Source organism: Rhinopithecus roxellana, chromosome 15 (assembly GCF_007565055.1).
Source record: "Rhinopithecus roxellana isolate Shanxi Qingling chromosome 15, ASM756505v1, whole genome shotgun sequence".
Taxonomy (NCBI): domain Eukaryota; kingdom Metazoa; phylum Chordata; class Mammalia; order Primates; family Cercopithecidae; genus Rhinopithecus; species Rhinopithecus roxellana.
In genome coordinates, this window is record NC_044563.1 from 72,139,027 (window position 1) to 72,153,416 (window position 14,390).

The window sequence follows — 14,390 nt, forward strand, 5'->3', positions numbered from 1 at the left end:
TATGTATATTGTAATCCTCAGAGCAACCATTATAAGATAATATGAAGAGATAAGAGCCAAAAAGATACTAGGTCAATTAGAATGAAATTAAGTGATATTCAAATAAAGAGACTTCTGCTTGAAGCCACAGTGCAATAATAGAACGGAATTTACCTTTCTCCTGAAGGCTGAAAAAACAAAAAACAAACAAAAATCTATACAACAATGGTTTTTAAACACTGGCTATGAGGAAACACAGGATGATTACTTCTCATAGACAGGAAACAAATGTGGTCAGCACTACAATTGTCCTAGCTTACTGCCTGAATAATTTCTAGTCCACAACATGGAGAGAGGGATTCCAGACAGACCTTGGCAGCCTCTCCGGGGAATGACAAGAAGAAACCACACTGTACCTTTAGCACTTTGCTTGCAAATCTCAGCTAAATTTCCAAGTTCATTGCTTATAAGTTATGTCTTCCATACAACTGTAGGACACAATTTAGTTAAGCTTCCTACCACTAAATAACAAGTTTTACCTTCCCCCAGTTTCCAATAACATGTTCCTCATTTCCTTGAGCTTCACTGGCAGTATTTTTATTTATTTTATTTATTTATTTGTTTGTTTATTTATTTATTTATTTATTTTTGAGACAGAGTTTCGCTCTTGTCGCCCTGGCTGGAGTGCAGTGGTGCGATCTTGGCTCACCGCAACCTCAGCCTCCCAGGTTCAAGTGATTCTTGTGCCTCAACCCTTGCAGCTGCGATTACAGGTGCATGCCACCATGCCTGGCTAACTTTTATATTTTTAGTAGAAATAGGGTTTCACCATGTTGGCCAGTCTGGTCTCAAACTCCTGGTCTCAAGTGATCCGTTCACCTCGGCCTCCCAAAGTGCTGGGATTATAGGCATGAGCCACCACAGCCAGCTGACAGTATCTTTAATGTACACATTTCTACCAATATTTTGCTTCTAAAAATGAAGATATTCTCTAAAATGATGGCCAGGAGCAGTGGCTCACACCTGCAATCCTAACACTGGGAGACTGAGGCAGGAGGATCACTTGAGGCCAGGAGCTCAAGACCAGAGCAGGCAATACAGCAAGACCCTGTCTCTACAAAAATAAAAACATTAGCCAAGCATGGGTAGCACAACCTGTAGTCCTAGCTACTTAGGAGGCTGAGGCAGGAGGATCACTTGAGCCACCCATTTGAGGCTTCATTGAGCTATGATTATACCACTGCAATCCAGCCTGGGCAACTGAGTGACAATCTGTTTCAAAATACAACAATAATTTAACAAATGATAAAGGCTTTCTCTGTCATGGGCCTCAAAATTCTTCACCTCTATCCATTACCCATTTTTTTTAGCCATTTCCACATTTTTTCAATATTTGTTTTAGCAGCACCCCATTCCCAGTACCAAATAGCTACAAACAGGAAACAACCCAGATGTCCATCAATAGGAGATTGAATAAACAAACTGTGATATATTCAGATAATGGAATGCTATACAGCAATGCAAAGAACACATTATTGATGCAGCAACATGAATGAATCTCAGAAACATGATGCTGAGTAAAAGGAACCTTACACAACAGGATTCATACTGTATAGGAAGGTCTAGAACAAAGAAAACTGATTGTGGAAGAGTCAATGGATAAATGGATAATCAAAATGTAGTATATACATTCAGTGGAATATTATTCAGCCTTAAAAAGGAAGTAACTCCTATAATATGCCATAGCATTATGCTAAGTGAAATAAGGCACGCACAAAAAGGCAAATACTGTATGATTTCACTTATATGAGGTACCGAGAGTAATCAAATTCATGAAGACAGAAAGTAGAATTGTGGTTGCCAGGGACATGGGGAGAAGAGACTGAGAAATTACTGTTTAACATGTATACGGTTTCAGTTTTACAGGATGGAAAAAAACTCTGGAGATGGATGGTGGTGATGGTTGCACAACAATGTGAGTGTACTTAACACCACTGAACTGTATACTTAAAAAGGATTAAAATGAGAAATTTTATGTTATGTATATTTTATCACAATTTTTTAATGTGTCTACATTTACATGTATATAAATACTTATAAAGAGGACACAAAGGATGCATACAACTCTTGACAGTGATTAACTTTGAAGAGCAGAGAATTAGCAGGTGGGGCTTGAAGAGAAAACTTTTCCTCTGAGATAGTAAGAATAAGTAATAACAGCAACAAAAAGAAAGTAAATGGTTAAGGCAGTTATTGTGTGATAGCTTTTATTTTCTGTATGAAAGTTGAGAATATGGGGGTGCAGCAAGAAGTTTAAGGAGTATTTAAGATTTAGAATAGTCAGTGTAGAGCACTGGAGAGCAAGGTGGTAGGGAATAAGCAAGAAAAAATACTAAGCAGCCCTGGGAACCCAGCTGTGACTGGAAACCCTAAGTATGAATGTGGTATAAATCTATATTATTAAAGTGTTTTGCTCAAAAAGGCTAGATTATTTGGCAGCGTAAAAGGAGAAAAGATGGTTAGGCGCAGTGGCTCACACCTGTAATCCCAGCACCTTTGGGAGGCTCAGGCGGGAGGGCCACCTGAGGTCAAGAGTTTGAGACCAGCATGGCAAACATGACGAAATCCCGTCTCTACTAAAAATACAAAAATTAGCCAGGCATGGTAGGACATGCCTGTAGTCCCAGCTACTCAGGAGGCTGAGGCACAAGAATCACTTGAACCCGGGAGGCGGAGGCTGCAGTGAGCTGAGATTGCACAACTGCACTCCAGCCTAGGTGACAAAGTGAGACTCTGTCTCAAAAAAAAAAAAAAGGAGAAAAGGTTATTCCAGGGTTGAAAATTTCCAGGGACAGTAATAGCAGAAGGACAAGAGATTCAGACCACCAAAGCTGTAACCTGAACTGAATAGTCTGGAGTAAGTACCCCTCTTGTGTGCTTTGTGAATGCCCTATATGTCCTCTATTGCTAATTACGCTGCTTCATAATTATGTTTATGTATCAGTCTCTCTTCTTTAGATTGTTTGAAATTTGAGTGTTTTGTCTTGCTCACAACTGTATCTTTGATATTTAGTATTTAAACAATGGCTAAAACCTAAAGGGTGCTCAATAGATGTTTGATTGATTGGCTAATCCATTCAAAACATATCTACCGAGTGACTACTAGGTACCAGCCACTGTGCCAAGTGCTGTTCATATAATGGTAAATAAAACAGGTATGGTACCTCTCTCACAAAGCTTATGGGCTAGTGGGAAATCTCTAGACAATAAGAAAACAAGTAAACTAATAATTAACTACAAATTGTTTTGTACTGAAAAGGAAACAAACAGAATGCAAGGATAGAGAAAAACAGAAAAGAGGAGATCTATTTTTGATAAGGTGGTAAGGACAGTCTTTTCCAAGGAGGTGATATTTAAGCTGAAACCTGAAGGATAAGAAGGGACCGACTTTATGAAGGAAAAAGGGAAGACTACCCGGACAAGAGGAAAAAACATATGCAAAAGACTGGAGGTAGGAAAGAGCCTGGCAGGGCTCAGGATGTATAAATGACAATGTAGACTAAAACACAGCAGCATACCCTTAGGCCAACCTTATAGACCCAAACTAAAAATCACCAAGAGTTGCAGTTCAGTCCTGAAAACCTCAGCCCAAACTCTATTTTCTGCTTCTTTGCCTCCTTAGAATTCTGCTCTCTTAAAGAGGCCAAAAGAAAACTTCTCTCCAGTCTCTTTCATACAGCCTAACACTGCCGGTTGCCGTAAGCCTTTGTTTTTAAAAACATAAAATCGGAAAATAAAAATTATGCAGAAAGGGGTAAAATTCCAGTGATAAAAACCAAACTTCAGTTAAGCCACAGAAAAATCTTAGTAGGCCAGGACATTGTAATATTTTCTTGAAAAACTACAGATTTTAACTCAATGCCCCCAAACCTTAGGCAAGAGGAATCTAACAAGCTCCAGCCCAAACCTGATTAGTTTATTTCTTGGTGCTCCTGCCTTATGCTCTATCAGCTTACTGACGGCAATCTAGCCCTGGCCATGGGGTGGAAGATCCTCATAAATCCCTGCCCTCAGAACTGCTCATTTCTTCCCCTCTCACACTGTAAAAGACAATGGCCATCAGAAATATGCCTTTTATAAAAATACATATAAAATTATACTTTTTCAAATGGGCAATAAATGCTCCCCAAAATATCCTAGGTTTCAATGAGAGACCTAAAATAATCTTAGGATTAGGATAATAATCTTGGGACACATTTTGCACTATATGAAATAAAACAGGAATGTGCTTCTTGATCAGCCTGACCACTCCCAGTTTAGTAGGTACCTACAATCTTGTCTAAATTCTACTGCTCATACTCTGTGGTGTGCTCTACCTGTCGTCTGCCAGAAGTCTCTCCTGGTGCGTGGGTGAAAGGTGCTAATGGCCACCCAGAAGCAAATCCTCTGGCCATCTTTCAGCTGACCAAACAGATGGCTGCTGCCTAAAGTATAAGCTCTAAAAGATACAAAAACACTTACCAAATTGTGTGAGCAGTGGTATCACAGTAGTGATAATACTGTAGGCTTCAGTGATAGCCCTGAAGTAATCTAAGTAAGTCAGAATAGTCTGATATATTGTGGCATAAAAGTAGACATTCTACTTCTTGTCACCGTTCTGGATCTTAACTCTACCTGCGAAGCAATCTTAAATGTCATCTATAAACCAATGATAATAACAGTATCTATCTTCTATGGTTATTATGAAAATCAAGTCATATAAAATTCCAAAACCATTTTGGCGGTGGTAAGTGTTCAATCAATGTAAACTGTTATTCATAATATTAATAAAACTATTGTTAATATTAAAAACAACACGATCATCATGATCTTTTTTGGTAATGAAACTATGATAAGCCCAACTCAAACTCTAACTAATTTGCTTTCTGCTGCTTACTCTTTACTATACCCTGCTCTACCTGCTCTCTGGCAGAGCCTGGATCTCGGATTTCATGTAAAATATATCCATGGCGCTCTGGAAGTAACTCCTTTCTCCATCTCTCATCTGTCATATCATATGAGGCCTGTTCATAGTTCCTGTGCTAAAAGACAACATAAACACTGAACATAAATTATCCAAGCAGGATCATCATTCCTATGAAATAGTAAAAGCTTCAGTGAAGACGACTGAAGTAGTTTCAGTAGGTCAGAATGGTGTGATACATCACAGAACAAAAGAACGTTTTATTCTTTGCCCATTATTACTGACCTTAATGCTAAATTCCTGAAGCAGTTACACTGCCCTGTCAATCTTCAGCCAAAAAAAAAGCAATTCACACTCTGCTACTTACTCAATATATTCTGCTCTACTTCTCTAGGAGAGACTAGATCTTGAATATTGTGTGAAACATACCGATGGCACTCCAGTAATATTTCCTCTTGCAATCTCCCATTTCTCAAAAGATGAGGGTAGTTTGATATGCTTGTTCTAAAGGAACAACCAAATACAAAACTGATTGTCTAAGCAGAAATGATGGGCTAGTGACAAGATTATAGACTTCAGTGACAATCCCAGAGTAATGACACTAGATGAGGATAACAGAACACAGTTAAAGCTGTGTGTGTGTGTTGTGTGTGTGTGTGTGTGTGTGTTTTCAACATAAAAATTTCCAAACATGCCTCAAAGTAGACAAAAAAAAGTATAATGAATCTCAAGATTCAACAGTTACACAGATTCAACAATTAGCAACATTTTGCTTTTTTATCTATCTCTTCTCCAACGTTTCTCCTGGAGTATTTTAAAGCAAATTCCAGATTACTCTGGCACATTTTGAAATAACCAAAAACATTATACTCTTAGCTTAATTCTGGAGGCCTTAATTCTATGTATCCCACAAACAAGCTAGTTTGACAGGCTTCGGCCTCAATGTTATATAATTTAGCCTTGTTCCTCTTTTAGAAGGTACACAGTCCTCCTACTGTATTCAGTTCTACCTGTTCTCTAGGGGAGTCTTGGTCCTGGATTTTAGGTACAACATATTGATGATAGTCCAGAGGCAATTCTTCTCTCACTCTCTCTTCTCTCATAAAAGATGCAGGTTGCTTGAGAAACATGTTTTAAAGGAAAGAACAATAGAAAAAAAATTGTGTAATGCTAATCATAATATCTAAGCATCAGTGAAAACTCCAGAGAAATGAAACCAGGTAAAAATATTCTGATATATTTTGATATGAGGGAGATGTTACACTTTTAGCTCAACTATGTAGACCTTAATTCTTAATCCCATCATGGACAGAACAGTCTGACGAACTCACCAATCCTAAGTATCTTCTAGTTCCTACATTGTTCATGTAGGGGCATTATGCTTGCAGTGATACTGTTAGCTTTGGTAAGAGCTGAATACTTATCTTATTAAATTAAAATAGTCAACTGATTCTGGAATAAGATATGAACATGATACATCAGCCTCAGAAATCACAGAACTGATTTTGACTCATATAGTTCCCTAGACCAGGGTCTTTTGTACCACTGAAGTACAAAGTAGAAGAGAGAGAAAAAAAAAGAGGAAACCAGGAGAAACTGAATTGTTTAGGGTTTAACACTCTATGCTCCTGAAGCAGTTACTCTGTTCTAATAGGACTTAGGATCATCTTCCCACTAATGTGGGAAGGAATAAAAAATACTATATTCTGGCCAGGGACAGTAGCTCACGCCTGTAATCACAGCACTTTGGGAGGAAGAGGCAGACATATCACCTGAGGTCAGGAGCTAGAGACCCGCCTGGCCAACATGTCGAAACCCCATCCCTACTAAAAATACAAAAATTAGCCGGGCATGCTGGCATGTGCCTGTAATCCCAGCTACTCGGGAGGCTGAGGCAGGAGAATCATTTGAATCCAGGAGGCAGGGGTTGCAACGAGTCAAGATTGTGCCACTGCACTCCAGCCTGGGCGACAGAGCAAGACTCCATCAAAAAACAAAAACAAAAAAACAAAAAAAGCCACTATTTTCTTAGGTTAGCTCCAAAGTCCCTCAATCTAAAATTCTTCCTGTTTATATCTTTTTCATTCTGCTCTACCTGGTTTATGATGCCATCCTGGTCCTGGGATTTGGGAGGCAAACACTGATAATCTGCCAGAGAAAAGTCTTCTCTCCCTTTCTCATCTGTCATATCAGAGTATGGCTCCTCAAAGTGTACTTTCTAAAAGAGAAAATAATCATAAACTATAAATTGTCTAGTAAGACTAACATGATAGCAATAATATTCTAGGCTTCATTGAAGGCCAAAGGGTAGCTTTTTTCAGGATAATATAAGACATGGAATAAAAGAGAAACCCATACTTTTTGTCAATTCTGAAGTTTAGCTGAGAACAACCTTTGAAAACTTCAAACTATACTCTAAACAATTCAGTTCCTGTTGGTCTCTGTCATTTTTCTTTTCTACCTTGCCTCTGATGGAGGCCTGATGATGCATGCATAGAAGATCCTGATGGACATCCAGAGGAAGCGCCTCTCTCCCTCTCCTATCTATCAAAATGGATGTTGGCTGCTTCAGATCTGCTTTCTAAAAAAGAATAAACACAACATATCAATTCAGTTAAGAATGACAGGTTAAGACTTTAGGTTTTAGTGAGAATTCTGGAGTTAACTAAGATCAGAACATAACTGAGCACCTTATGGAATAAAACAAAAAACTACACTCCATTGCACAGAAGTCCAACCACAACCCTAAGTAATCTAATTCCTGTTGCTCTCTTTCTTCTTCCTTGTTGCCAGAAATATTTTTCCTAATGAAGAAGATGAAAAATAAAAAGTTAAATTGTTCATAAAATCTGGGTAGAGTGTTGATTTAAAAAATTAAAGATCGAAAAAGAAAAGAAACAGCAAATTGTTTATTTAGAGTAATATGCTGCTGGTAATACTATAACACTTAGTAAGAGCATTGGAGTTTTGAGAAACCAATCAAGAAACTATTTTTTCCAAGTATGGATCTCCAAATCAGGTACAATATACAGCATACCTGGTTTTATTATGCTTTGCAGATACTGTGTTTTTTACAAACTGAAGGTCTGTGGCAATCATATGTCAAGTCAATCCACTGGCGTCACTTTTCCAACAGCATGTGCTCGCGTAATGTCTCTGTGTCACATTTTGGAAATTCTCACAATATTTCAGACTTTTCCATTATTATTATATCTGGTATGGTGATCTGTGATCGGTGATCTTTGATGTTACTATCCTAATTGTTTTGGGGCGCCATAACCACACTCATGTAAGACAGCAAACCTAACTGATAAATGTGTGTGTTCTCAGTGTTCTACCACCGGGCCACCCCCCTACCTCTCCTTACGCCTCCCTATTCACTGAGACACAACAATATTGAAACTAGGCCAATTAATAACCCTACAATGGCCTCTAAGTGTTCAAGTGAAAGAAAGAACCACGTCTCCCACTTTAAAGCAACAGCTAGAAATTATTAAGCTTAGTGAAGTAGGCCTGTTGAAAGCCAAGACAGTCCGAAGGCTAGGCCTCTTGTACCAAATAGCCCTGTTTTGAATGCAAAGGAAAAGTTCTCGAATGAAATTAAAATCTACTCCAGTTAATACACGGTAAGTAAGAAAGCCTTATTGCTGACATGGAAAATGTTTTAGCGGTATGGATAGATCAAACCAGCCACAACATCTCCTTAAGTCAAAGCCTGACCCAGAGCAAGGCCCTAACTCTCTTCAATATTATGAAGGTTGAGAGAAGTGAAAAAACTACAGAAGAAAAGTTGGAAGTTAGCAGAGGTTGGTTCATGAGGTTTAAGGAAATAAGGTGTCTCTATAACATGAAAGCACAAGGTAAAGCAACAAGTGCTGACGAGAGGCTGCACAAGTTATCCAGAAGATCTAGCTAAGATCACTGATGAAGGTGGCTACACTGGACAACAGATTTTCAGTGTCGACAAAACAGCCTTATAGTGGAAAAAGATGACTAGGAGTTTCACAGCTAGAAAGAAAAAATCAATATCTGGCTTCAAAGTTTCAAAGGACAGGCTGACTCTCTTGTTAGTGGCTAATGCAGCTGGTGACTTTAACTTGAAGCCAATGCTCATTTACCATTCCAAAAGTCCTAGGGCCCTTAAGAATGGTACTAAATCTACTTTTCTTGTGCTTTGTGAAGGAAATAACAAAGTCAAGATGACAGCACGTCTGTTTACAGCATGTTTTACAGAATATTTTACACTTACTATTGAAACCAACTGTTCCAAAAAAAAAAAAAAGATGCCTTTTAAACTGCTCATTGACAATGCACCTAGTCACCCAAGAGCTCTGATGAAGATCTACAAGGAGATTAATGTTGGTTTTTCATGCCTGCTAACACAACATCCATTCTGTAGCTTGTGGATCAAGAAATAATTTTGACTTTCAAGTCTTGCTTTTTATAAAATACATTTCTTAAGGCCATATCTGTCACAGACAGCGATTCCTCTGATAGATATGGACAATGTAAGTTGATACCCTTTGGAAAGGGTTCACCATTCTTAATGCCATTAAGAACATTCATGAGTCATGGGAGGAGGTCAAAATATCAACTTTAACAGGAGTTTGGAAGAAGTTGATTTGAACTCATGAACTTTGAGGCATTCAAGACTTCAGTGAAGGAAGTAATTGTAATGTGGTAGAAACAGCAAGAGAACTAGAATTAGAAGTGGAGCCTGAAGATGTGAATGAATTGCTGCAATCTCATGTTCAAACTTAAATGGATGAGGAGTTACTTCTTATGATGAGCAAAGAAAGTGTTTTCTTAAGATGGAATCTACTGTGAACATTGTTAAAATGACAACAAAGGTTTAGAATGTTACACAGACTCAGTTGATAAAGTAATGGCAGTGTTTGAGGGAATTGATTCCAATTCTGAAAGAAGTTGTGCTGTGGATCAAATGCTATCAAACATTATCACATGCTACAGAGAAATATTTCGTGAAAGGAAGAGTCAAATGATGTAGCAAACTTCATTATTGTCTTAAGTAACTTCCACAGCCACCCCAAACATCAGTAAACACCACCCTGATTAGTCAGCAGATATCAACATTGAGCCAAGATCCTTCACCAGCAAAAAGATTATGGCTTGCCGAAGACTCAGATAATCGTAAGCTTTTTTTTAGCAATAAAGTATTTTTAAATTAAGGTATGTACTTTTTTAGGCATTATGCTATTGCACACTAATAGACTACAGTATAATATAAACATAACTTTTATACGTAATGGGAAGCCAAGAAATTTGTGTGACTTACTTTATTCCAATATTTGCTTTATTGCAATGGCCTGGAACTGAACCCACAATATCTCCAAGTTATACTTGTAGTCCTTATAAATCCCTCCTCAAAACCCTAAGTAACTTATTTCTTCTTCTTGTGTCTCCTTTCCACTCTATTTTACCTGATATTTTGGTAGAAAATCTTGGTCCTGACATTTGGATAGAATATTCTGGTCGTTGGAGAGAACATGCAGGTCTCTGGGGAGAAAATCTCGGTCCTGACATATGAGTAGAATATTTTGGTCTTTGGGAAGATAACCTTGGTCTCTGGGTAGAAAATCCTGGTCCTGACGTTTGGGTAGAATATTCCAGTCTTTAGGGAGAACATGCCGGTCTCTACATAAAAAATCCTGGTCTTTAGGTAGAAAATCCTGGTCTTGATATTTAGGTAGAATATCTTGGTCTTTGGGGAGAACATGTTGGTGTCTGGGTAGGAAATCCTGGTCCTGATATTTGAGTAGAATATTCTGGTCTTTAGGGAGAACACAGTGGTCTTTGAATAAAACATCCTGGTTTTTAGTTAGAAAAGCCTGATTTGGGGGTAGAAAATCCTGAGTTTCCAACATAATACTCCTTTCTTCTAGCTCAATACTCTGGGCTTTCAGCATAATACCCTGAGTTTCTGTCTTAATAGGCTGGCCTTCTGGCTCAGTGGCCTGGCCTTCTGGCTCAGTAATCTGAACCTTCAGCTCAACAGCCTGGGTATCTGGCTCAACACTCTGGATTCCTGTCAAATCACCCTGGGTTTCCAGCAAATCACCTTGGGCTTCTGGAAAATAATCCTGAGCTTCTGGAAGAATATCCTGAAGGCCCTCAAAATGTATCTGATTTTGTTCTTCGTCTTCCATCAGAACAAATAATGGATTTTTGAATTTTACTTTCTAAAAGTGAACATAAACACCAAATACAGAATGTGAGTTAGTAGCAATACTCTAGGTTTTCCAAAAGATTCCTAAAATAATCTCAAAATGATATGGCAATGAAGCAAATTACTAGAATAAAATGTGAAATTATAATCTTTGTCCAACTTAACAAAAGCTAAATCTACAATCCTAAATCAGTACAACATTACTGGCAATACCTAGTCCAAATCACAGTTAATTTAATTTCTTGTTGCTTTACCTGAACTCTGCCGAAAGGTTTGTTCTTATCTTCAGAAAGGATATCCTGCTGGTCTTGCTGGTCTCTCCCAAACAAATCTTCTTTCACTTTCTCATCAGTTACAAGAGATGAAGATTCCTCATAGTCAGGTTCCTCACAGTCAAGTTCCTAAAGAAAAAAACAATGAAAACGTGCACACACACACACAATGTAGCTATTACAGACATAAACAATGTGATTGCAATAAAATTCTAGGCTTCAGGTCACTGCTACTATAATTTTAGTAGGTCAGCATAGTCAAATGTTCAAATGTTATAAAATGTTTACAGTGTAGGATTGTATAATGAAAACTAAAAAGATAATTGAAAGAAATGACAGTTGATCAAAATAAATGCAAAGACATAACATGTTTATGGATCAAGAGTACAGATTGTTAAGATGGTAATATTTCTCAAATTTACAACACTCCCTATCAAAATGTCACTTGGCTTTTCCTTGGCAGAAATTAATAAGTTAATCATAAAATTCACATGGAAATGCAAGGGACGCACAGTAGCAAAACACCTTCTTGAAAAAGAAGAACAAAGATAAGGGTCTCATTCCTCCCAATTTCAAAAGTTACCACAAAAGTTATAGGAATCAAGACATTGTAATACTGACACATACAGAACAATGGAACAGAACTGAAAGTTCAAAAATAAACCCTCAAATTTATAGTCAATTGATTTTTGACAAGAGTACCAAGAAAATTCAAAGAGGAAAGAATAGTCTTTTCAACACGTGATGCTGAGACAACTAGATACCTATATTCAAAAGAATGAAGATGAACCACTTATTTACAGCATACATAAAAATTAACTCAAAATGGATCACAGACCTAAAATCAAGAGCTAAAAATTATAAAATTCTTATAAGAACACATAGGAGTAAATCTTCATGATCTTAAGATAAACAATTATTATTAGATAATTCATCAAAAGCACAAGAAACGTAAGAAAAAAAGAAGTGACTAATTTTAAAATGTTGTGCCATAAACAATACTATTAATCAAGTAAGATAACAGTCTATAGAATGGGAGAAAATACTTGCAAAACAACTATCTGATAAGGAACTTGTATCCAGAATATATATATTTTATATATATTTTATGTATAAATTTATATATAAACACTTAACAATTTGATAATAAAAAGACAACCCAATTTTTAAAATGGGCAAAGCACATGCATAGACGTTTTATCCATGAGAGTTATACAACTGGGCAACAAGCACATGAAGAGATACTGAAGATCATGAGTCATCAGGAAAATATACTACAAATCAAAAGTACAGTGAGATACCAACTCACACCTACTAGGATAGATATAACAGAAGAGAAGGACAATAATAAGTGTTGGAGAGGATACAGAGAAATCGGAACCCTCACATATTGCTGGTGGAAAACTGTTTAGCGGTTCTTTGAAATGTTAAACATGGAATTACTGCATGATCCAGCAATTTCACTCCTAGAAATGAATGTCCTAAAAGAAATGAATGTCCACACAAAAATGTGTACACAACTGCTCATACACAATCATTCATAATTCACAAACACGAAGAAGTGAAAAGAACCCCAAAGTCTACCAACTGATAAACCAAATGTGGTACATCTATACAATAAATTATTCAGCAATAAAAAGAATGAAGTACTGATACATCCACTACAATGTGGATGAACTTTAAAACATTATGCAAAGAGAAAAAAACAGCCACAAAAGACAATATATCATATAATACCTTTCATATGAAATGTCCAGAATAGGTAAACCTATACAGACAAAAAGTGGATCAGTAGTTGCCTAGGACTGAGGTTAAGGGCAAGGAGAGAATGAGGTACAGGGTTTCTCTTAGGAGAGAAGAAAATGCTCTAGAGTAAATCCCAAAGGCAAGATAGCTGGCTAGAAGCAGCCAGGAGGAACATCTGCTACCGAGACACTGGAACATTAGGAAGATGGTACACTCCTAGCAGATCTTTGGAGGGAAGGCATTAAGAGTGGACAGAGGGAAGACACAGATACTGGGCCAAAAGGGGAGGAAGCTGGGAACCTTGAATGGGGCTACCGTGCGCCAGGACTCGTCCCTGGCCCCTAATGGCTCCTGAGGAAGGGATGAACTGAACAAGTGAGGAGCGACCTGCTTACGCCACAGACCTCTGGAATCCTGGCAGCAGGAGACCCCACAACCCCCACTGACACTTGTCTTATCAGGGATTGCTGCTTAGAGAGGTGGTGGGATAGAATTCCAGCCAGTACAAAGCCTAGAGGATTTGGCACAGGAGTATCTGTAGTGGGGCATGGTCAGGCTGCCCATCCCCCAAGGCCCACTTTGTTCCCCTAGGAGACATTAGCCATAGAGGAACTGTCGGACGTGAACAGTGCAGGGCAATCTTGTCCGTGAGACAGGGCCAGTTTTACATGAGTGCACCCATCTACCAGCCTCTCCCAGGGCACCAGCCTGGTTGCACTTGCTTGCAGTGCAACCTCAGATGCCCACCAGGGTGCCTCCCTAAGGCCCACATAATAGCTCCTGTGCTGGCAGACGGTGCCTGACCATCACAGCAGACCACACCAACCAGCATGAGCCTACCTATGCCCTTCCCCCACTGCGTCCTCCCTCATGCCACTTTTCCAGCATGCACTCACCCACAGCAACTCCTACATCATTTTGCTCACATGTGTGTGCAGGCAGACCTCGCCTCCCCTTCCCCACCAGTGTGCATGCACCCCACCATGCCACTGCTGCCAATGTGAGCGCATGCTGCCTGCAACGGTGTGTCGCTACTGCCAATGCGAAGGCATGCAAGGAGATGAGTAGCCCCAACCCCTGCCCTGCACAGTCACTGCTGCATATGAATGCCTACATGGAGGGCACCAGCCCCATGCCTGCGAGCAGCCCATGACATGCTGACTACTGCCACCACAGTGAACATGCACAATGACGCCGGTCGGCCCCACCCCCACTGCTCCATCCTCTGGTGCAGCACTGCAAC

General features: G+C 38.8%; 1 protein-coding gene across 1 annotated transcript in view; it reads right to left on the reverse strand.

Moving 5' to 3' along the window:
• Window positions 1-14,390, reverse strand: part of CCDC15 (coiled-coil domain containing 15) — an 84,775-nt gene that overhangs the window by 47,926 nt on the left and 22,459 nt on the right. The window contains exons 6-12 of the mRNA XM_030917657.1: window positions 11,384-11,530; window positions 11,022-11,142; window positions 10,384-10,733; window positions 7,404-7,523; window positions 7,038-7,160; window positions 5,953-6,060; window positions 5,372-5,446 (exon numbers count right to left, since the gene is read on the reverse strand). Of these exons, the coding sequence (XP_030773517.1) occupies window positions 5,372-5,446; window positions 5,953-6,060; window positions 7,038-7,160; window positions 7,404-7,523; window positions 10,384-10,733; window positions 11,022-11,142; window positions 11,384-11,530 (1,044 nt within the window). The remainder of the gene's footprint in view (window positions 1-5,371; window positions 5,447-5,952; window positions 6,061-7,037; window positions 7,161-7,403; window positions 7,524-10,383; window positions 10,734-11,021; window positions 11,143-11,383; window positions 11,531-14,390) is intronic.